This window comes from Erinaceus europaeus, chromosome 16, assembly GCF_950295315.1.
Source record: "Erinaceus europaeus chromosome 16, mEriEur2.1, whole genome shotgun sequence".
In the NCBI taxonomy this organism is placed as follows: domain Eukaryota; kingdom Metazoa; phylum Chordata; class Mammalia; order Eulipotyphla; family Erinaceidae; genus Erinaceus; species Erinaceus europaeus.
The window spans coordinates 34,137,958-34,161,571 of NC_080177.1; the positions used below are offsets into that span (position 1 = coordinate 34,137,958).

The 23,614-nt window shown below is 40.9% G+C and overlaps 1 protein-coding gene across 3 annotated transcripts in view; it reads right to left on the reverse strand.

The window, feature by feature from the left end:
* Window positions 1–19,422, reverse strand: part of PCNX4 (pecanex 4) — a 38,803-nt gene extending 19,381 nt beyond the window's left edge. Inside the window, exons 1-6 of one of the 3 annotated variants that reach the window (XM_007519262.3) lie at window positions 18,978–19,422; window positions 6,699–7,443; window positions 1,425–1,604; window positions 831–1,330; window positions 388–488; window positions 162–281 (exon numbers count right to left, since the gene is read on the reverse strand). In XM_007519262.3, the coding sequence (XP_007519324.1) occupies window positions 162–281; window positions 388–488; window positions 831–1,330; window positions 1,425–1,604; window positions 6,699–7,387 (1,590 nt within the window). In that variant the 5' untranslated portion in view covers window positions 7,388–7,443; window positions 18,978–19,422. Of the gene's footprint in view, window positions 1–161; window positions 282–387; window positions 489–830; window positions 1,331–1,424; window positions 1,605–6,698; window positions 7,444–18,977 lie in introns of those variants that run through there. The other 2 variants (XM_060174871.1, XM_060174870.1) reach the window with 2 other exon arrangements.
* Between the last annotated feature and the right edge of the window lie 4,192 nt (window positions 19,423–23,614).

The following is a 23,614-nucleotide window of genomic DNA, read 5'->3' on the forward strand; positions in this document are numbered from 1 at the left end:
TAAAAGAAATTAAATTAGAGAAAGCTGAAGCATACTAAAATAGACCCACAAAGTGTTCATAGCAGCATTATTTTTATAACAGTCAAAGGTGGAAGCAAACCAAATATCAATTTTATGATACATTAGCTATATCTCAATGAACATATTAAAAATACTTTTACCAGTAACAGTCTGATCCCTGTATCCAAGTTTTTGTTCCACCACACATCAGCATTAGAAAGCAAGTGCAGTGCTGACACAATGACCGTCTCCAACAAAGCATTTTCTGTATTCTGCCACACCTATAATATACAAAATATCTACTTTAACAGGTAGAATTTGGTCACCTAAACAAATTACAATTAAATATAGTAAAAGAAAATGCTATTAAGTGCACATAAGAATTACCATTCTAAAAGCTCTTGTGAATCCAACTGAGATGGACACAGAGTGAAGCTCTTGTAAGGAACTATCCAATGAAAGAAATGCTATCATAGCAAAAGGTGACACTACAACAACAAAAGAGACAAATTTAACTATGGCAAAGTAACTCCTCCTGCCACACTCATTTTGGCCAATATGAGCTCATTTAAATAATATGCAGATTGCCTAGCAAGATAGCTGAATTGGTTAGTGTGCTTGCTTTGTCATGTACACCACCCAGGTTTGAGCCCAGCAACCCACTGCACTAAAGGAAGCTTCAGTGCTGTGGTGTCTTTCTGTTTTCTATTTATCTGAAGGAAAAAAAATTGGTCTGGAGCAGTGAAGCCCCAGTGATGACAAGAAAAAAAATATATATATAGACAGTAACACACAAATATGGGTTTTCTTTAGTATTATCTTCTTCTTACCTAGATCTAGCAAAATCCATCTGACAACACCAATCCTCATTAGTCCTGTTTGCTTCTCCAAGAATAAAGTCACAGTTTGTACATCCTTTGCATAGAAAGGGTTTCGGAAAACTCCAAAAATATAGACACTTTGAATTTCTCTAAGTATCCATAGTGCTATAAGTAGTATTGTCAATAAGTAGCCAACGATTGCTTGAGGACTGGTTTTGCAAATCTGTGAGAAACCAGCAAAGTGATGCAACAAACCAGTTTCTAAGAGAGCCAAGACTAGTACAATGATGTAGAAAAAGCATCTTTTCCAAATAAACTGTTTATCTGAACCACTGGGTAAAGCCTTGGATTTGGTTTCAATTCTACATTTGAAGGAAAAAACCATCTCACTTAGGTTAAGACTCAGTAAGAATCCAAGTCCAGTCATGAAAAGAACCACACCAACAGTGTTCGGAATAAAATATGATATTATAACTGTTCCAGCAGAAACGATGAACATTATTAATAACCTGAAGAGGAAAGAAAAAATTATTGCTTGAAGCAAATGAACAAAAAATATGTCTTGAAGCAGTTACTTACAACTTTAGTATTTAGAATGATTACCGTAGGTGGGTTGACATGGATGATCCTCCAAGGCCAAACTCTAAAACCTGTTCCATTGCCCATAAAAAAAGTGCATCTGGAGGGGGCAGAGTACCAAGTGCCCACAGAAAAGGTAAACATATAAATAAGATGTGTAAAATTTGATTCATATGTCCTAGAGCTTGTATATTTACCATAAACCTGTAAAAAAAAAACACATTTAAATGATACAACATAACATTGGGATAGGGAGCTAGCACATTGGTTATGCAAATTACTTTCAAGCCAGAGTCTCTGAAATCCCAGGTTCAATACAGCTCTGGAGAAAAACAAAAGCAAAACTGTATGTGTGCATGTGTACGTGCACATGCAAATATCAAAGTATATATGAAGATCTGTCCAGAAGAAAATAACATGCCTCAAGCCAATAAACAACATTTATCGAAAATTCCTATTCCAACACAAAAAGGACATAAACTGATTATATAAATTGTCATGAGTGTCTTTTCCCTAAGTCAGCAACTAGCCCTACTTATTTGTGTAAAAATAGCATTTTAAGATTATGTGGATTCAAATATAGAAGGAATAATATATTTAACAAATAAAATTGAATTTCTTTCACCCTCAAATGTAAACTATAATGGCAGAAATTCTACCAGTAATTATTTACAGTTTAAGATGTTTAAGTATAATATTACAAGTAACTAAGAAAGTCAAAGCTTTCCTACTGCTCATATATTAGCATCTAGCAGAATGAAAATATTTTTTTTCTCTTACTCTTTTCTGTAATCGCTTAACTCCTATATCCTAGAATTTGAAGTCGGTAGAACTAATTTTGCCAACTTTTGATATTAGTTCCACCGGCTTCAAATTCTAGGACCCAGGAGTAAGAGATTAAATAAGAGTGTCTCTGGGTTAACCTGAGGAGTTAAGTAGCAGTTATAATACTGTTTTTTAGTTTGTATAAGCAGTGACATGGACGTTAGAATGCAATTGTTTAAAAACTTTTGGGGGGGGGGCAGGCAATGGCGCACCGAGTTAAGTGCATATAGTACGAAGTGCAAGCTCCCGCGCAAGGATCCGGGTTTGAGCCTTCAACTCCCCACCTGCAGGTGGGTCACTTCACACATGGTGAAGCAGGTCTTCCGGTGTCTTTCTCCCTCTCTCTTCCTCTCCCCTCTAAATTTCTCTGTCCTGTCCAATAAAAGTGGGGATAAAAGACTTTTAAAGGTTTAATTTTATATATTATTGGATAGAAACAGATAAATTGATGGGGGAGAAAGCTTCACTCTTGCAGGTAGCAAGGGGCCAGGTGCTTGAACCTGGGTCCTTGTGCACTATTATAACATGTACACCATCACCTGGACCTTAGAATACAAATTTGTACAATACCATCTCTTTATCACTGAAAAATACGAAACTGGTGCTTTGCAGAGTACTTTCCAGTTAAATAAAATACCACTGGTTAATTCCAAATAATTTAAGAAAATCTTCAAATTAAATAAAAGGTTAAAAGCAGAGTATAGAAGGAACATTATTAAGTATGTTGCTAATTTTTTAGTGTAAGGCAACCAAACACCTTGTGTAGAAAACAACAGCTTCAGGGCTGGGCAGCAGCGCACCAGGTTGAGTGCACATACCACAATGCACAAGGACCTAGGTTCAAGCTCCTGGCCCCCACCTGCAGGGAGAAAGCTTTGCAAGTGGTGAAGCAGTATTGCAGGTATCTCTGTGTCTCTCTCCATCTCTATCACCCCTTCCCTCTTGATTTCTGGCTGTCTCTATCCAATAAATAAAAATAATTAAAAATATTTAAAAAGAAGAAGCTTCGTAGTATTTGAAGGGTTCCAAAGATGACTTTTAAAACAAAATACTTAGTACTCAAACTTGAATAAATGAGCTAGTAAGAATAAAAGGCAAGAAGAAAGGCAACTTCTATAGTAAGAATCCACTTAAGTATACATTAACAGTCCAGAAACAAATATGTTACTACCATGGATATTATTACATTCACACATTGTGTTTGCTCACATAGATACCAGGGCAGTGCCAGCCAAAGCAGGGTCTCAGAATGCAGAAAATTAACACCAATTAACAATGTGGTGCCAAATGAAATGACAGCACTTTCTAGAGTGTGGATTTAATGTCATCTCATTCTAAAAAGAAAACACTGAAGGAACAAGAAAATCAACCACAACATACTTTTTTTTTTCCTGGTCAACATTTTCAAAGCTGACTTATAGAAGAATAATGTATATTTAGGAAACATTTTATCTAGATTTAACTTACTCCAAAATCTTTTCGTTCTTAAACAACAAACAATAGCAGAGAAAAATATTTTTAAACAGGATAGCATAAACAAACAAACATGACTATACATAACTGAAGAAATGAAATATTGAAACTATTCTGCAGTGTGTGCAACTCAGGCCCTAAATGATGACTACTGTGGTTATGTCTTGTATATAGAACATGCTTAATTTCTATTGTTGCTGATATCTGTGACCAATTTTTTTTAGGGAAAAAAAAATCCAAGCTCTCAAGAAAAATATGTTGATTTGAATCTAACAATTATAAAAATATTTCAAATTCTCACACCCACTGACATCCACACATTCATAAAAAAGGATGTCCTTTATAGTAATGATATAATTCTTTAAGATGACCTAAATATGTATCACTCATTACAAGAGCCTATGAACTAACAGGCATCGTAGGTATAATACTTGTCTGATAAAAACACACAAGAGAAAATCATTTAAAATTATTAATATATAACTATACTTAGCGAACTAAAGAATGAAAGAAACTAATTGTTGGACATACATCTTCATTCTCTGAAATAAAACTGACACAATCTGATATATCTGATGATTCAGATATGAATAGTGTGTAACATTTCAGACATTAGTCAGCTGCACTATTGCACATGTTGTATAAAGGCCATCTTAATTTTTATTTATTGCAAGCTAATATTTTATTTTTTAATGTTTTTATTCACTTATTATTGGATAGCGAGAGGAATTGAGAGTGGAGGGGGAGAAGAGGGAGAGAGACACCTACAGCCTTACTACACCACTTGTGAAGTTTACCTACTGCAGGTGGGTGTCAGGGGGTTGAACCCAGGTCCTTGCGCATCGTAAAGTGTGTGCTTAACCAGGTGCGCCATCATCCACACTCCCTCACCGACCCCACACTAACATTTTCTCAAACAGAAATGGGAGATAACTTTTCTGCAGTGAAGTATATTATTCTCTTTAAAATTAGATTTGGAGGCTACCATTATCTTTGAGTTATAATTTAAAAGAAAAACTGTAAATATCAAACTGTAAGCATTAAAAGTGTATATTACATCCAATTAGGATGTAGTAGACAAAAGTCTTTATGCTCATTCATTTAGAAAAGAGTATTAGAGAAATCAGAGAATTAAATTATAAATTAACTCTCAGAGACACAGAAATTTTAAAGAAGTTAGGGGATCATCTTAAAAGCAGATATGTTGTCACAGGTATTTAATTTCTAAAGTCAGAAATACATGTTAACAGTAACTAAAAATCTGTATTAAAAATCTTTTCTTTAATGTCATTTTATATTTTTTATCAAAGAGAGAAAGAAATAGAGCAAGACAGGGAGAGATAGAAAAGGAGAGAGAGAGACCGCCCAACCAGCAGGCTGTTCCACTATTCATGAAGTTTCCCCCATGTAGGTGGGGACCAGGGGATTGAACCCATATCATTGCTCATGGTAACCTGTGCGATTTAACAGCTGTGTGACAGTCCAGCCCATTAACACAATGATCTTATAAATGTAAATCTTTTTTTTTATTATCTTTATTTACTGATTGGATAGAGACAGTCAGAAATCGAGAGGACTAGAGAGGGTGAGAGACAGAGAGACACCTGCAGCACTGCTTCGCCACTTGTGAAGCTTTCCCCCTGCAGGTGGGGACTGGGGGCTCGAAACCAAGTCCTTGCACATTGTAACATGTACACTCAACCAGGTGTGCCACCACCCGGCCCCCAAATGTAAATCTTTTAAAAGGGGAAAAATTTATACAAATGCACTTGAACTCAATTTTACTGCTAATGTTTAAAATCAGACATTTAACTGTACTACAGTACAAAGTGAGTAAATAGTAGTAATGTATCTAGGACATCATTAACAAACACTATTACACTGGAGGTTAGAATTTTAATTGTATCAGTTCTGGAGGGATACATTCAGTCCATAACATGTTTGTACATTTCTAGCTAAGCACTAACCAGGGAAAGAGAAAGTTGCAATAGACAGGAACAGAGAAAGAAAAGTCAAATTTAGAAAAGGCTAGCAAAAGGGATCACATTTATAAACAAATTTGTTTTCTTTCTTCTGTAGTGAACTGGTTAAAGGTACATTCTATTCCTTCTATATAGTTACTATGACAAAATTATAAATCAGTTACTCTATTCATTTTAATTCTACTCAATCTGTATTAACTTGCATAAGTAATTTTTCACCCCTCTCCCCACACGAGGACATTTTATCTCTTTTTATAGGTTTTAGTCTGGCTGACTGGCTAGCTGGCTGGCTTTCATTCGGTCTTTTTTTTTTTTTTTCATCATTCTAGGCTGGCGTTTTCAGATAAGAGATAAACATAGAGACAGAAAGATGCCATAATATAGAAGTTTACTTCAGTGCAGTATTCGCTAGTTTTGAAAATGGGTTGTACCCAGTACAAAACAAGCACACTACCCAAGTGAGCTATCCTGTTGGCTTCTGGTCAGACTTTCTTCTTTTTTTAATATTTATGTATTTATTTATTTTCCCCTTTGTTGTTGTTATTATTGTTGTTGTTATTGATGTCATCGTTGTTAGATAGAACAGAGAGAAATGGAGAGAGGAGGGGAAGACAGAGAAGGAGAGAGAAAGATAAGACACCTGCAGACCTGCTTCACCACCTGAGAAGCAACCCCACAGGGGAGCCGGAAGCTCAAACTGGGATCCTTAAGCTGGTCCTTGCGCTTCATGCCACGTGCGCTTAACCCACTGTGCTACCACCCGACTCCCAAGGTCAGACTTTCTTATTGATTTCACAACTCCATTTTAAAAGTGAAACAAGAGGATTGAATTTTTTTTCTATTTCTCTTATTTTCATTTACTCTTCTTCAATAAATGTACTGTTTTAGTATGAGTGCTTATCAGAGACTAATCCTAAGAGATTAATCATGAGTTTCATTCAGATTCTTTTTTAATACTAAGAAAAATCTATCACTATGTAAGCTTAGCATATTGCAAATTATATTTGAGCATTATTACCTGTGTGCAAGATCTACAGAAACAAAGAAAAAAATATAAAGAGGTCTCATTAGAGGAGTTATTTCATAAGTATCCTGGGGTTGGAAGGTTGCAGTCTCGGTAGCTGTGTTAACAATTAATGAATACTCTCCTATACATAATGTTATCCAGCCAAAGATAAACAGTAGAACAGTGCCTCCTAGACTGCCATATAGCAGGGTTATCCTGTTTGGAAGCAGATACCATGTCCCAAGACCACACATTAGCCCAGCAAGAAAAGAATGAAAAACTGTATTGGCTATGTATTTCTTGCCAGGAATTAGAAATTTAATAGTCTCAGTACCAGCACAACTTGTAAATTCATGTTCATCTTCCTCTGCTAAGATATCTGTGGCGAGCATTCTTTCTACTGTCACTGACTTGTTTCTTGCATGTAAACTTGTGCACTGGATGATAAATGCTGTGAAAAGCATTAGTCCGCCTGAAAGTGCCGCTGTGTAATAGTCTTCCAGGATGCCAAATTGGTACAAAAGTGTTCCTATTCCACCCCAAATCCATGGCATCAGAAAAAGGATAATCTGATTAGCATATATGTAAGAAGGGGCACGATAGCCTAATTTGAATCGAGGGCCTCCAAGAATAGTCTGTGGAAAGCGCTTCAAAAAGAAGTCCTGCTTGTAATCATTCAGCAGTGGCACATTTGGACTCATTCTTCTTACATGGGATTCTTCTGAGAATCACATCCTTTTCCATAGCATGGCAGTCTCTAAGAAAAGAAAATTACTATGTGAAAATGTCATACTTAAAAACATGGAGGGAGGGGCAAGAGAATCCACCCACCGTCTCTATTTTGACTCTTAGTTTATTGCTTCAGGAACAGGCAGCATTAGGGATCACACCTCAGCATTTAAGTACTGAGTTATTTCCTTGGCTTATTTTTATTTATGAGCTATAGTAATTTAAGTGCCAACCAATATGGACTATCTTTAATTTTTTCCTACACACAGCATATATTCTGAAAAACAGATGCCAGACACAAAATCAGTTAGCAAAGGAGTACCTCAGGAATACTGTGGTAGATTACATAAGAAAATTAAACTAAAGCAGGGCCTCAAAGAGATATTTACACACCCATGTGTATAACAGCATTATTTACAATAGCTAAAATGCAGAAGTAATCCTAGTATCTGTTAAAGGATGGATAAAGGATGGCTGGATAATATGGCACATATATATATATATATATATATAAATAATATTCTGTTGCATATATATATATATATATATATATATATGCAACAGAATATTATTTAGCCTTGAAATGGAAGAAAAGCTTGCAATATAGCACAATATGGATGACATTAAGGATATTAAGCTAAATGAAAATAAGCCAGTAACACTAAGATGAATTATTATGTAACTCTACTTATTTGAGGTACTTAATCAAAATCAAAGATAGAAAGTAGAATGGGATGAAAGAATGGAGAGTTACTGTTTAATGTAATGGCTTATAGGTATGGTTGCATACTAATGTGAATGTATTTAATACCACTGAAATGTATACTTTAAAATTGTGAAGATGGTAAGCTTTATGCTGTGTATTTTACTACAAAATTTAAGATCACTATAAAATAGTATTTTTTCCAGTATGTGTAAAAGTCTTTATTTTTTATTTATAAACAGAAAACACTGACAGAAACCATAGGATAAGAGGGGCAAAACTCCACACAATTCCCACCTCACCTACTTCCTGTTATACTTCCCTCAGTTATCCCAAAGCTAACTTATGAAAGCAAGTGTTGTTAAAATTCGGAAGGCTCTTGCTGGCCGGGCTAGCTTCACGGGCGGGTAACAGAGATGCAGAGACAACGGCTGGGCAGGGAAGCTGTATTTCTTTATTCAGGATATTTAAAGGTCATCTAATGTGACCTCCTGTAGCAGCCTCTACCGCAGGATCTTGAGACCAATTTTAGCTAAAATATGTATTTTAAACAGACTCAAATTGCTTAGAGAGTTAATGCATATTCGTGACAATGATTTTAACGTTAACAGTGCCAGATTGATGCCAGATCTGTTGTGGATTAATTTCCACAAGATAGTTTACAGGGCACCTTTGGGGGCCCTTCAAAGGTGTCCTGTATATAAAATTTATATAGTTTAGTTTTGGGAATGAATAGTCACGTTGAACATTTAGACTTTTACCTAAATAGTAAGTTACCTTAACAATTAATTTTTACCTTGTCTGGTAAAAGTGTAGCTGTAGGGTTACACTTCTGACCATTAAGTTAGTGTTACCAAACTTGAGACATACCCATAAACATTTAGTTATAACAAACTGGAGGAAAAAGAACTTTTGTTATAAAAACACATTATTTAAAAACAAATTTAAATCTGTCATTAGTCACACAGTTTAAGACTAAACACTTACATATATACCAAAACTATATATAAAATTCAAAAGAGGGAGAAAGAAAAAAAATTTTGGAATGTTTCTGGACGTCTCCAGAAACTTTGGCTGCGTCCAGCATTTTTATATAAAGCCAATTACCTTTTAGAGTACTCCAAGCAGATGGGTCATGCAAAAAAAAATTTTTTTGTCATTTAACACACTCACTCACAAAAACAACTGGCCAGTTATAACATAAGACATACAGGGAAAGGGTAGGAGAGAGGTCTCTGTGAGCCAGATTTTGCAGGTTCTGCCATGTCGTATTACGGGTCCTGGGATGTATCCTGCATCTGGTCCTCTTGTAGTATTTCTTGTTCTTCAGGAATAACAGCGCCATCCTGCGGGTATTGTCGGACATGGCGGGCAGGAACCCAGACAGGTTTAGAGAAATTTTGAGGGAAAATGCATGCGAAACCCCTTCCCATGGTCAATAATGGGTCAGGCCCTTTCCAAACTTTATCGAGTGGGTCTCTCCATTTGACCTTAATAGATGGGAGGGTAGATAGTGTTTGCCAGTGAAGAATAATAGGGGGTAAGGCCGAGTTATTGTAAATATTAAAGAGATTTAACGTAGTTAAGGCTTTTGCTAGCTGGATATTGGGGGGATATGTTCCTCCTTTATCTTTATTTAGTTGAGCCTTCAGAGTTTGATGGGCCCTCTCGACAATGCCTTGTCCCTGTGGATTGTAGGGAATGCCCGTGGTATGAGTAATATTCCAGAGGGAACAAAAATCTTTAAATTGTTTGCTTGTAAACATAGGTGTATTGTCTGTTTTCAAAAATAATGGGACCCCCATAACGGCAAAACAAGAGAGCATATGGCTTACAAGCTTTTTAGCACTTTCTCCTGTCTGAGCTGTAGCCCATATAAATTTAGAAAAGGTATTAATTGAGACAAACACGTATTTTTGTTTGCCAAAGTTTGGTATGTGGGTGACATCAATTTGCCAAATAGCATTAGCTTTTAAACCTCGGGGGTTAACCCCAAGGGTCTGGATAGCAGGTGTCTTTATGAGACTTGCACAAGAAGAGCATGTAGCGAGGATATGTTTTAACTGTGATACAGGAACATCAGGGAATCGAGCTTGAAGGCCTTTAAGATTAACATGGGTTAGAGAGTGAAAATTAGCAGGATCAGAGACAGAGACTGGGAAAGTTCCTGTGGAGGCAAGGCGGTCAACTGCGGCATTCCCTTCGGACAGGGAACCAGGAAGAGGGCTGTGGGAACGAAGGTGTTGAATATACAGTGGTTGGGTTCGAGAACAGAGCATAGAGGCGATTTGAATCAAGAGAGGGGAAAGTGGGTTGTCATCAATTTTCACATACGAATGAGCAAGCCATGGAAGTAAGTTAACAGTATACACACTGTCAGAAAAAAGGTTGAAGGATTCTGGTACAGTTTTTAGTGCAAGAAAAACAGCATAAAGTTCTTTGTACTGAGGGGAATTCTCAGGAAGCTCAGTAAAGAGAGGTTTAGGAGATTGTTTGTCTGGGTAATATATAAGGGCAGCAGCTCCCCTTTTTCCGCCATCAGTAAAGATTGTAGGAGCAGAGGGAATGGGATCCCGAGAGAAAAGTTTAAGTGCTAGTAGAGGCAGAAGAGGTAAAGAAGCTATCAATTTATTAGAAGGAAAATGGTTATCTATTTGTCCTGGAAACCCCATGAAGCTTATGGCAAAGCGGGAATGATGGCGTATAAGCCACTCTGTATCTGTGAGAGAAAAGGGCAGAATGATTAAATCCGGTTCTTTCCCTAAGACCTGCACAGACCTATTTCTCCCTTGGCGAACCATGAATGCTAACGCATCTATCTCAGTGAGGAGTCTTGGAGCTCCTCCTACTGGCGTGTGAAGCCATTCGAGAACCCCATGGTCTTGCCACAGTGCCCCTACTACTGTGGGGGTGGAGTTGAAGATTAGAAGGTTTACCGGAGAGGAGGGGGAGAAACGAACAAGGTGCATGTCCTGGAGGGCCTGGTTAACCCTTTCCAGTGCCAAGGAGGCCTCAGGAGTTAACTTACGTTTTGAAGAGGGCTGTTTGTTTCCTTTCAACAGGTCAAACAGTGGTTGGAGGCAGCTTGTGGGCAGATAGAGATACTGCCTAAGCCAATTTAAATTTCCTAGAAAACTTTGTAAAGAAGCAAGAGTAAGGTTAGAAGGGAAGGTAACATTAGGTTTTAAGGGACGAATTTGCATTAGAGAAATCTCTGAACCTAGGAAGGATATTGGAGGGATTAGCTGTATCTTCTCAGGGGCTACATTAAGGCCGCTTTTCTTTAATGCAGGAATGAGAAAATCACGTAAGGCATAGAGATCTGTATCTGATTTTCCCCATATTAAAATATCATCTGTATAATGAAAAATATTAAGGCCCTTATGAATATATGGGACAAGGGCAGATTTAACAGCCTCCTGACAAATTGTAGGACTATTGGCCATACCCTGGGGCAGCACCACCCATTCAAATCTATCAGCAGGGCTGGCATTATTAATAGACAGAACAGAGAAGGCAAAACGTTTACAATCTCGCGGATGCAAGGGGATAGAGAAAAAACAATCTTGTATATCAATAGCTATGATTGGAATTCCCGTGGGAATTGCAGAAGCAAGAGGCAAACCCCTTTGGGGGGAGCCCCAGACCTGCATGGTTTTATTTACTGCACGGAGATCTTGAAGGAGGCGCCATTTTCCTGAGCGCTTTTTAATCACAAAGACAGGAGTATTCCATGGGCTTCGAGAATGACGAATGTGTCCCAAGGACAACTGCTCTCGGACGAGCTCTTTTAAAATTTTTAGCTTATCCCTAGGTAAAGGCCACTGTTCCACCCAGACAGGCTCATTAGAAAGCCAGCTTAAGCGGGGTGTTTGGCTACGAACAGTGGCATTTAGTATTGGGGGTGCTGAATAGACCTGGTATCACGGGAATGAGTTTTACACTCTGCAGAGGCGTCTGTGGATATCCTAACATTAAGACATTCCAGAAAATCCCTGCCCAGTAAGTTGGTGCTAATATTAGCTACCAAAGGGCGGAAGTGTCCGGTAGAACCTTCTGGGTCTTCCCACATAAGCGAGTCTCGTGTGCAAAATGCTCTCGTCATCCCTCCTATTCCATGTAAACTGGGTCCAGGGATGAGTTCCCAATCTTGGGGAACCTCTTCTTGCCTTAAAATCGTCTTTGCTGCCCCCGTGTCAATCAAAAATTTAAAAGGAATATTGCCAATCTTTACTGTCATAGAAGGGTGACCTTGTTCTAAAACAGGAGTGGTCCACAAAATCTCAGGCCCCGAATTTGTACCATTCAGGGGCGAACCATCTTTATGAAATTGGGACCAGCAATCTCTCTTCCAATGAAACCCCTTATGACATTTTGGACAAACAGTACGTGGTCTCTGGCTCCCAGACTGAAAGCGGGGTTGCTCTGGCTGAAGGCGTGGTTTCCCTGACTGGAGGCGTGGTCACAACTTATCAGGACATTGGTTACGCCAATGTCCTTGGCGACCGCACTGAAAGCAGGCCCCGTTTTGCTTACGTGGGGCAACTGCATAGACCTGCGTCATAGCGGGTGCCCCATAATTGCCTGATGTAAGTTCCTGTGTCGCTAGAATCCAATTATCTGGGTGTAGATGTTTAAGATTAAGGCATACCTGACGGAATTGTGGTGTCATGCCTTACCAGACAATACAGCGCAGGAGTAGTTTGCGGACGTCAGGATTATAAACCTTTCTCTCTAAGCTTCTCTTCACCCTTGAGATGAAGCTCGCCAATGACTCATCAGAGCCTTGGTGAAAAGAGTTAATGGGAGCTGATGGATCTACATCAGGTGTGGTCACCCTTTCCCATGCTTGTGTTGCACAGATGCGTACCTGTTCAAAATAACCGGTTGGAAACATGGCTTCTGCCTGCTGAGCTCCAGATTCATAAGCTCCTGCTCCAAACAAAGCATCAGAATTCCATTCTACCTGTTTGTTACTATTTTCCTGCGATTGCCTAGAGCACTCATCGCGGAAACACGCCTGCCACTGAAGATTGAGTGGGTCTGGGAGTGCAGCACGAGCCAGATCTTTCCAGTCTTGTGGTGTATTTAAATGCTGGTAAAAGCTTCTCAAGACGGACTTGGTCCATGGAGAATGCATTCCATCCTCCCTGACTGCTTGTCTGAGTGTTCCAAGTTGTTTAGAGGAATATGGCTGCCACGGCTGAGGGTTTTGTTTAGAAGGGGCCAAGTTTACCGGGAATGTGTGGATTTGGTCTGATGGCGCGGGAGAGGGAGCTACAGAAGTGGAAAGTTCAGTAGAAACTGCTGTAGTGGCTGCAGGGGAGACTAAACGCATATCTACGGGGACGGAGCTCCCAGGGTGGACTGCACATGGTTTAAAATCCATAAATGCTGAAAAAATATCCTTTAGCTCTCGTATCTCAGCCACTAGGTCCCTTAATGGTGACGTATCAGCAGGGGGCGGGGTCAGGGATGAGGAAGCCTCAGGCAGAGCTGAAACCGCGGCAGCAGGGGCCGGGGGCGGGGTCAGGAAAACAGAAGTGCAGGCGGAGCTGAAACCGGAATGGCAGGGGCAGGGGCGGGGTTCAGGAACGCAGAAGCTGCAGGCGGAGCTGAAACCTCGGTGGCAGGGGCCGGGGGCGGAGCTGAAACCGGGACGGCAGGGGCCGGGGGCGGGGTCAGGAAAACGGAAGCTGCAGGCGGAGCTGAAACCGGAATGGCAGGGGCAGGGGCGGGGTTCAGAAACGCAGAAGCTGCAGGCGGAGCTGAAACCAGGACGGCAGGGGCAGGGGCGGGGTTCATGGCATTCCTCTAAAACATTTAAGCCTGCTCCATTCCATTTTTCTTTACTGTGTCCATTTAGATATAAAGGGATAGGAGGAGATGTTGCTGAGGAGTTATTCTGATGCAGTCTCCGCCCCCAGGTTTTTCTATGCCCCGCTAAATCCTAGAGTGCCCCCTTTCAACCAATCCTGGCCCTACACGTCACCCCTGGTTGTCGCCCAATAAAAAGCCCCCTCACCCCTCCCCTCTCTCTCTCTGGGCTCTCAGCTCTCCCTCTCTGAGGCCTCGCTCCCTGCTCTCCCCCCGTGATCGGCCATTGCCGGCTGGCTCCACGTGGTCTGAACCAAACCTCCCCCCCATCCTATAATAAAGATTTGTGTACCCCTTTGCTCTGGACGTCCGCTCTCTTCTCCGTGGTGCAGCCCGACACCAGACCGCCGCAACAACAAGCAAGGACTGCAAAAGCTGAATAAAGACAAGAGACTGGAATACTTTAACAATGACTCTTTAGTCACTATCAGGCCACCCACATCAGTTGGGGTCAGGGAGTCCTGGGATTCCCACACAGACATGATGGGCCTAGACCTTGAATAAATCCCTCTCTCCATTGCTACTGGTCATCTCCATCAGGAACAACACAAAACAGTCTTTGTGCCAGTCAGTTCTACCTAACCACTATCAACCCTGGAGGAAGCTTTTGGGTAACCCAGAAGGTTTCTGGGTCAGGTTTAAGAATAACTTACTGAGAGAACCTCTTGCTATATTGTTATTGCTATATTGTTAGTAAGTTAATAAGCATTTGTTAATAAGTACTTATGTGTTCTAATCATTGGTTTTTGTTCTGCAGAGAACAAGTCACAGCTTTTACACACAATAGTCCTGTAAGTACTCAAAAAATGACAGGATTACAAAATCAAATGGAACATTTTAGTTGGTGATTGTTCCATGTTAGGAAATAAAAACTTTGCTTCCCCTCCCTCTAAATGAGTTTATCATTGGTACTGATGTAAGGCTCTGTATACTGTATTCGGACATAATCATCCTGTAGAAGTCACAGAGGAGAGGTAAGGGAACATTTCTGTAAGCACAGACACAGAGAGAACATTCTGTTGCTAAGTATCTTTGCAAGAGGCCATCAGATAAAAAAATGGATTAGATGACTACTTGAAAGTAAAATGAATCAGACTACTAACCTGGGTCGATTTTGGCCTTATAAATCAGATTACTGGGTTTCTAGCTGTTATATTTATTATCTTATTGTTTTACATTTTAGTAGTATTGAGTCTTAAGTTTAAATGTTCTCACCTACTCAGTGCAATGTTGTGACTAAGTTCCAAATGGGATAGTCTAAAGATCCATTGTTGGGGTGGAAACATGGAAGAATTCCTACGATAACTAAAAAGTAAAATAAATACATTTATTCCATTTATTTTAAAAAAAAACAGTGCATGCACTTGTGTGTATACATGGTTTCGTATAGTTTGTATATGTACCATGTTTTAGCTGGCATGCATACGAGAGTCTGTGTATTTTGCACAAAACATTGACACTTTTTCAAAATATCAAATATCTTCTACAACTCTCTAGCCCAGGCACTGCAAATACCACCTGTAGTCTTCCTCCTACATGTGCCCTCTGCTCATGTCCTCTCTTCTGTAGCATGTCTCAACTTAGGACCTTTTTTTTTTTTTTTTTGGTATTGCCCCACTTTACATGCTATCTTTTCACATGCATTTCTTTCTCCCTTCCTTTCTTTTTTTTTTCCAGTGATTTAACATTGCTTTACATAATTGTCAGGCTCCAGTAGTATTTTCTTTCTTTTTTCTAAATTAAATTTATTTATTTATAAGATGGAAACACTGACAATACTATAGGACAAGAGGAGTACAATTCCCACCACCAGAGCTCTGTATGCATCCCCTCCAGATAGCTCTCTTGTTCTTTAACCCTGTGGGAGTATGGATCCAGGGTCATTATGAGGTGCAGAAGGTGAAAGGTCTGGCTTCTATAATTGCTTCCCTGCTGAACATGGGCATTGACAGGTCGATCCATACTCCCAGCCTGTCTCTCTCCCTCCCTAGTGGGGCAGGGCTCTGAAGAATTGGAGCTCCAGGACACAGTGGTGGGGTCATCTGTCCAGGGAAGTCTGGTTGGCATCATGGTAGCATCTGGAACCTGGTGGCTTATCCCAGACAAGACCGAGGCCCTCTCCAGGAGTATTTTCATACTCATACAGAGTGCATGAAAGTCACACAACCCACCAAAGTCCTCATATGTTATTTTGTGGGTAGGGGCAAAATAGTGAGATTCTTTTTTTGTTTGTTTTGTTTTAAAATTCTTACTAGAGATTTAACAGTGGTTTACAAAATAATGAGGTTATAGGCTATTAGTTCTATACCACACCCACCACAAAATTTCTGTGCCCCCACCTTACCAACAATAACTATTATAGTTTTCTTGATTCCCTTACAATAATGGTATGACCTTAAAATAATTTTAAAACATCAGCTATTGCTCTTCATTTACTTATATTGTTTTATTTTTTACAATCATCATGTTGATGATTGGCACTGACTGTATCACAATCAGGAAGCTGCCCTCACCCAGACAGAGGCTATTGCCTAAGAAGGATCTAGCAGCAGGCTGCTCCTGAACACACAGTATGTTATGGGCAATATTGCTATTTATGACTAAGTTGGAAGTACAGCTGATCCTTGAGCAACTCAGTGGTTAGGGGCTCTGGCCCCATGCACAGCTGAAAACTACAAATAATAACAATACAACTTTGAATGCCCTTAAACTTAACTACTACTAACCTACTACTGACTGGTTGCCCTACCAACAACATAAATTTGTGTAACATGTTGCAAGTATTATATACTGTATTTTTAAAGAAACTAAGAAAAATCAAAAGCTGGGGGGGATCAGTGATGTAGTTCAGTGGCAGATAAAACACACTGCTTGTGAGGCGAACGTGATAACCACTACACTACAGAAAAAGACAGGCGCACTGTTTGTATAAGGTCCTGTGTACAACCTCTAACAGCTGAAGGAGAAAATAAAGTCATAAGTAGTTCATCATAAGGGTCTTCAAATTCCTTGTATTCACACTGAGTAGTCTGAAGAGGAGTGAAGAGACTGAAAAATATCCACAAAAGCAGTGCACCCTTGTGTTGTTCAAAGATCAACTGTATTTGTTATTTTTGAAAATGCCAAATACCTCGTTAAAACAATAAGCCCACACACTTTGCTCTCAATTTTCAGATATAGGAAAAGTATCTTCCTTTATTTTTATTATGGGATAAAGGCATCTATTGAGAGTATTATGAGGAAAATTCTGCCTTCCCAGTATCTTGAACCTAATAAAAACAGAGAATGAACCTGATGCAGAAACATGGCTATTGTGAATAAGGATGCAATAAATACAGGAGTGCAAGTATTCTGATTTCAACTTTTTGGGCACAATTAGTGGATGATGTTGGTGAGGAGTAAAGACATTTTGCTAACAATCAACTAATAGAATGAATGTCATCCTTCCTTTCATAGACTAAATATGCTCTCCTTTTTATAAAGACTTCAATGGGGGGGGAGGCAGTGGCGCACCTGGCTAAGCATACACACTACAGTGTGCAAGAACCAGGGTTTCTCCACCTGTAGGGGGAAAGCTTCTGAGTGGTGAAGGTGAGTTATAAGTGTCTCTGTCTCTTTTCCTCTCTAACACCTCTTAATTTCTCTATGTCTCTATCCAATAGTAAAGAAATACAATTAAAAAATACTTCAATGAAAAATTAGTGTATTGCATAAATTCAAACTTGAATATTTTTTGAGTACCTACAATGTGCTAGGTGATGGTAGAAAGGTTTCTCTCTAAAGGAGTTTACATTCAGTAGATATTCAAGAACAAAAAGGACTGAAGGGCCAGGTGGTGGCAAATCCAACAGAGGTACATGTTACCTTGGGGGCAAGAACCCAGGTTCATACCGGACGGAGTCCCCACTTGGGGGGGGGAGCTTCACCAGTGATGAAGCAGTGTTGCAATTATCTCTCTCCCTATCCCCCTTAATTTTTCTTTATCTCTAATTAAAAAAAAAAATAAGAGGTCAGTCTTTGTTATTACAGGAATTATTTTAAATAGGGAAAAAAAACACCTAGCATACTAAGTGAGAGAAATGTTTGCTCTAGAGAGGATAATCAATTTAGAGATCTGATTAATAATTTCTGATGGGATAGGGCTCACTGAAGCAAAAGTTTGTCCTTCAGACCAGGGGCTGTGGAGACAGTGTGGATCAATAAGGAAAGAGTTATTCACATTCATGGGACAAGCTGACCAATTTAGAATAAAAGGGATCAAATTGGAGTGAGAAGTAAAGATTATATATATATATATATGTATATATATATGAATACATATATACATATATATATTTCATTCCATGGGGCACACCTAGTAAATTTTATTTGAATAAAAAGACCATCCTTAAATTGAGATTCAACGTGCTATTTCCCATTTTGCAAGTGCCTTTTGGAAAGAAAAAAAAAAGCAAAACTGGAAGTCGGGCGGTAGCGCAGCGGGTTAAGCGCATATGGTGCAAAGCAAGGACCAGCTTAAGGATCTCGGTTTGAGTCCCCGGCTCCCCACCTGCAGGGGAGTCGCTTCACAGGCGGTGAAGCAGGTCTGCAGGTGTCTGTCTTTCTCTCCCCACTCTATCTTCTCCTCCTCTCTCCATTTCTCTCTGTCCTATCTAACAATGATGACATCAATAACTACAACAATAATAACTACAACAACAATGAAAAAAAACACGGGCAACGAAAGAGAAAACACATAAAAAGAAAAAAAAAACATACCATTTAATAAAGTTAAGAGTCTTTCAAAAGAAAGCTAAAAATCAGCCTGGGGTGATAACTTCTTCTCAGTTCTTTTTATAGCTTACATGCGATCGTCACATCTGTAAGTTTCATAAGGTGCAATGCTAAAGTTATATAAGCAAGAGCAGGAACTTAGTGGCAATTAAAACTGCAAGAACGAGGCTTTGCACAACCTTAGGAAATAGGTCGGGCATTAAACGTACCTCGAGTCACCAGAGAGAAGAAGCGATGCGATGGCATCCCGGGGACAGCATTTTTGCGGCTGAACCCGGGTTGGACATTCCCTCCGGGTGGGAGATTTTGGCCAGAGAGCAAAGACAGTGAAGATGCTGCGGCCCAACCATCAGCTCACAGCCGCGGCGGCCCAGCCCGCTCTGCGTTTCCATGGTTAACGTCAACTTGGCCGGCACCGCCCCCCTCGGCAGGTTGCGCGCGCGGCCGACCCTCCGCCCCGCCCCGCCCCCGGGCTTAAGCTTGCAGCGGAGCGAGCCCCCTCTTGAGCCCAGTAAAACTCTGCGGGACTCCAGGCTCGTTTCAAAGCTAGTCTGGCTGGAGGTTGTGCAAGTGGCTCAGAATTTGGCCTTTTAGACTCAGACGCTGCTGCCTCAATAAGAGCCACAACGCCTGTCCTGAACTTTCACCCCGGCCACGCCCATACGCAAGAGCGTCGTTTCCTTGGTGATGCGACGTTCCTTCCTCTGGGCGGTGCTCCGCGAGGACAGAGCTCTAGCCGCCATTTTGTGAGCTTCAGGCCGACCGTGGACATGTGAGCGTGGACGGAACTTTCTTAGCCAAAATCAACATATTTTAATGTTGAAATATTTGCTGTACTATCACACACAGTTTTCTTCAGAATGATTCATTCATAAATGCTTTTTAAATAAAAGGTTTTTAGCGCTTGGAAAATTGAGGACTGCATCACCCTGTAGCCTCTTCATTGCATCCATCCTCCCTACCCCCCAGTGGGCTTGTGGCGGCATTTTAAATACTCGGAACCAGAATACCTATCACTGAAACAATTTTCTAAGGTGTCTTATTGAAGTTCAGGACCTACAACTGAGAAAACATCACTTTAGTTTTATTTTGTATTATTGCTGGGGTTTTTCTGGTCTGCTTTTCCAGGGAGTGTGAAAACTATGGCAGCACGAAAGCTTCCTCCAGTGAGTTTGGGGCCAGGCTCGAACCTGGGTCTCAACGACAAAGCAGGTGCACTATTATTAATACAGGTGAGCTACTTGTATCCCTTTCAGATCTGGCAAGTCTTTTACAGGGCCACCACAGGATCACCGATTTTGCCGGTTTACAAGTAGTTATCTCTATGACCCGCGCTCACTTGCTCCCATTTTCCATGGAGTTTGATTTTTTTTTTTTTCCCTTCTCAAATTCTGGATATCTTCCAGATGGGGAATTGAAAGTCCTGAATCTGGAGGTTGGTGTCATACATTGGTCGCGACTGATTAGGGGGCTTGTCCCAGAGAACTCTCAAGGCGGCTTGTTGACATCAAGACCTCTGACATATGACTGGAGGGCTGACTGGTTCTCCCCCTTCCCTCAGACTTTATGGGGAGTGGTAGCTTTGGTCCTTAAGCCATTTTACAGGGAGGGAATTTCTGTGTGTGTGTGTGTGTGTGTGTGTGTGTGTGTGTGTGTGTGTGTGTGTGTGTGTGTGCGCGCGCTCGCGCTTGCGCTTTAATAGTAAAAGCAATTATTAAAAGAATATTAAAAGTCATATAAAGGGTACAAGTACATGCAGAAGAAATGTAAAGTTTATGGAAAGCATATGGAAGGAATCTGTGCAGTAGTGATGACATGTATACTGGTGTGAAGGGGAGGTGCTCTTGTTTCATCTGTTATGTTTCTCACTCTTTGGGGAAAGAGCCTATCATGGGTCAGGGTATTATCAGATCAAGCATCTTTGAAGCTTCAACTATTGCTAGAAAAGTTGGTGGATGGGGTGGGTGGCGTTGTGCCCGGTTAAGTGCATATAGTACTAAGCACAAGAGCCTGCTCTAGCACCAAAACCCAGGGAAAACCCTGGAGGCTTAATAAAGAAAAAAGGAAAGTTGGTGGAGTCAGGAAGCCTGGGTGGAAGCCTTGACACCACTACACACTATTTGCATGATCTACTGTCTTTTGGGCTCTCAGTTTCCATAGCTTGCATTTCTTAGGTTGTACTAACAATGGCTGTTCTTTTCTCTGAAAACTTAAGCATTATTCAGTCAAAAATAACATAGTTTGATGTTGAAATATTTACTGTAGATATCTGGTTTAGAAATTTTTTTTTTTTCCAAATTAAGTTTGTACTTTTTTAGCCTAAAATTACTAAACCTTATGGCATGAGATCTTTGTTGGCATATTTGTAAAGTGAATACTGTTTGCTAGGACCTGCGTAGGGAACCAGATTGGATGACGAGACGTCAAGCGTTGGACAGGGTGGGCGAAGATCTCCGCGTATATTGGCAGGTCCGGTCGAGCGTAGACGTGGGAAATGAACTTAGATGATGCTGCATCCCGACGAATATCTGGCGGGGCGATGTTGCTAAGAACTGGCAGCCATGGAACCGGGGTGGAACGGATGGTTCCAGAAATTATCCTCATGGAGGAATATAATTTGGAATCGACCAAGTGGACATGGGGGCTACGGAACCATACTGGGGCACAGTATTCTGCAGTGGAATAGCATAATACCAGAGATGATGATCGTAGTGTGGAAGCGCTCGCGCCCCATGAGGAGCTGGCCAGTCTTCAATGATGTTATTCCTCGCACCCACCTTTGCTGCAGTTTTTATGAGATGTTCATGAAATGACAGGGTGCAATCGAGAGTAATGCCAAGATAGACTGGCTGGGCTTCATGCCGGATTCTCGTATCGTCAAGCTGCAAATTAAGCTCACGCGAGGCCGAGGCATGGTGTAGATGGAAAACAGATGATACCGTTTTTGCAGTGCTAGGGATTAGTCGCCATTTTTTACAGTAATCAGATATCAGAGACACGTCTTTCGTGAGTGTTTCCTCGAGGATGTGGAACTTGGATGCCTGAGTTGCACAACAGATGTCATCGGCGTAGATGAACTTCCTTGAAGAAGTTTCTGGGAGGTCATTGATGTAAATATTAAATAGCGTAGGAGCCAGAACAGAGCCCTGGGGGAGGCCATTTGAGACAAGTCTCTATCTGCTAGACTTGTCACCCAGATGCACCTGGAATCTTCTATTTTGGAGAAGAAACGATATAGTGTTGGACACCCATGGAGGCAGGCATCTTGAGATCTTGACTAGGAGACCACAGTGCCAGACCGTGTCATAGGCTGCTGTGAGATCAATAAAGACAGCACCCGTCTTTAAATTCTTCTGGAATCCATTTTCAATGTAAGTTGAGAGGGCCAGGACTTGTTAGCAGGTAGATCTTCCTGAGCGGAAACCAGCTTGGGCGGGTGATAGGAATTTCTCTGAAAGAGGAGAAATACGTGACAGAAGCAGCCTCTCAAGGAGTTTGTAACACACGGAGAGGAGAGAAATTGGTCTATAGCTGGCGGCCAGTGTTGGGTCTTTCTTTGGTTTCAAAACTTCTATTATCTTTGCACGACACCAAATTTTGGGCATAGATTCGGATTCCAAGATGTGGGACAGGAATGTAGTGAGCCACTTCTTTGCCACGGGGCCCAAGTTAAGAATGAGTTCTGGGGTGATCTTATCATAGCCAGCAGCCGTTCCCGGTTTAACCCTCTTCAAAGCATCTTCCAGTTCAGACAGTGTAAAGGGAGAGAGTTTTGGAGATGGACAAGATAAATGGAAGTGGGATGACCACTCATGGGAAATTTCTCTTTTCCAGCCTGGGTCGATCTTAGCACGTCCAACTTGAGTTAGGTGACTGGCCACTGAGTTTGGAGATACGGGAGGATGGGAGACAGGAGAGGGTTGGCTACCGGCACCCAGACTATGAAGAAGCTTCCAGGCCTTCCTACTTGAGTGGGTGAAGTTCAGACTTTCCGTGAGTTGTTGCCAGCGGGCTTGGTGTGCTGCATCCAGGGAGGCAATGAGATGGTCGGCCACATCTGGGTCGCCCGACTCATCATAATGCTTTAGTAGTTGTTCGCATTCAGCATCAAGACAAGGCGTATAGTTAGCACGTCTCCCACTAGGAATAGTTTGGGAAGCTGCTTTGAAGATGGCTTGGTCCTCTGTCATCCTTATTGGACCTGTATTCTCCCCACCCCCACCCCAGAGTCTTTTACTTTGGTGCAATACACCAACTTCAGTACAGGTTCTACTTGTGTTTTTTCTTCTGATCTTCTTTTTCAACTTCTGCCTGAGAGTGAGATCATCCCATATTCATCCTTCTGTTTCTGACTTATTTCACTTAACATGATTCCTTCAAGCTCCATCCAAGATTGGCTGAAAATGGTAAAGTCACCGTTTTTAATAGCTGAGTAGTATTCCATTGTGTATATATACCACAACTTGGGCAGCCACTCATCTGTTGTTGGACACCTGGGTTGCTTTTAGGTTTTGGCTATTACAAATTGTGCTGCTAAGAACATATGTGTACACAGATCTTTTTGGATGGGTGTGTTGGGTTCCTTAGGCTATATCCCCAGGAGAGGAATTGCAGGATCAGAGGGTAGGTCCATTTCTAGCCTTCTGAGAGTTCTCCAGACTGCTCTCCACATGGGTTGGACCAATTTACATTCTCACCAGCAGTGCAGGAGGGTTCCTTTGACCCCACAACCTCTCCAGCATTTGTTGCTGCTATCTTTTCTGATGTATGACATTCTCACTGGAGTGAAGTGGTATCTCATTGTTATCTTTATTTGCATTTCTATGACAGGAAAGACATTTTTTTC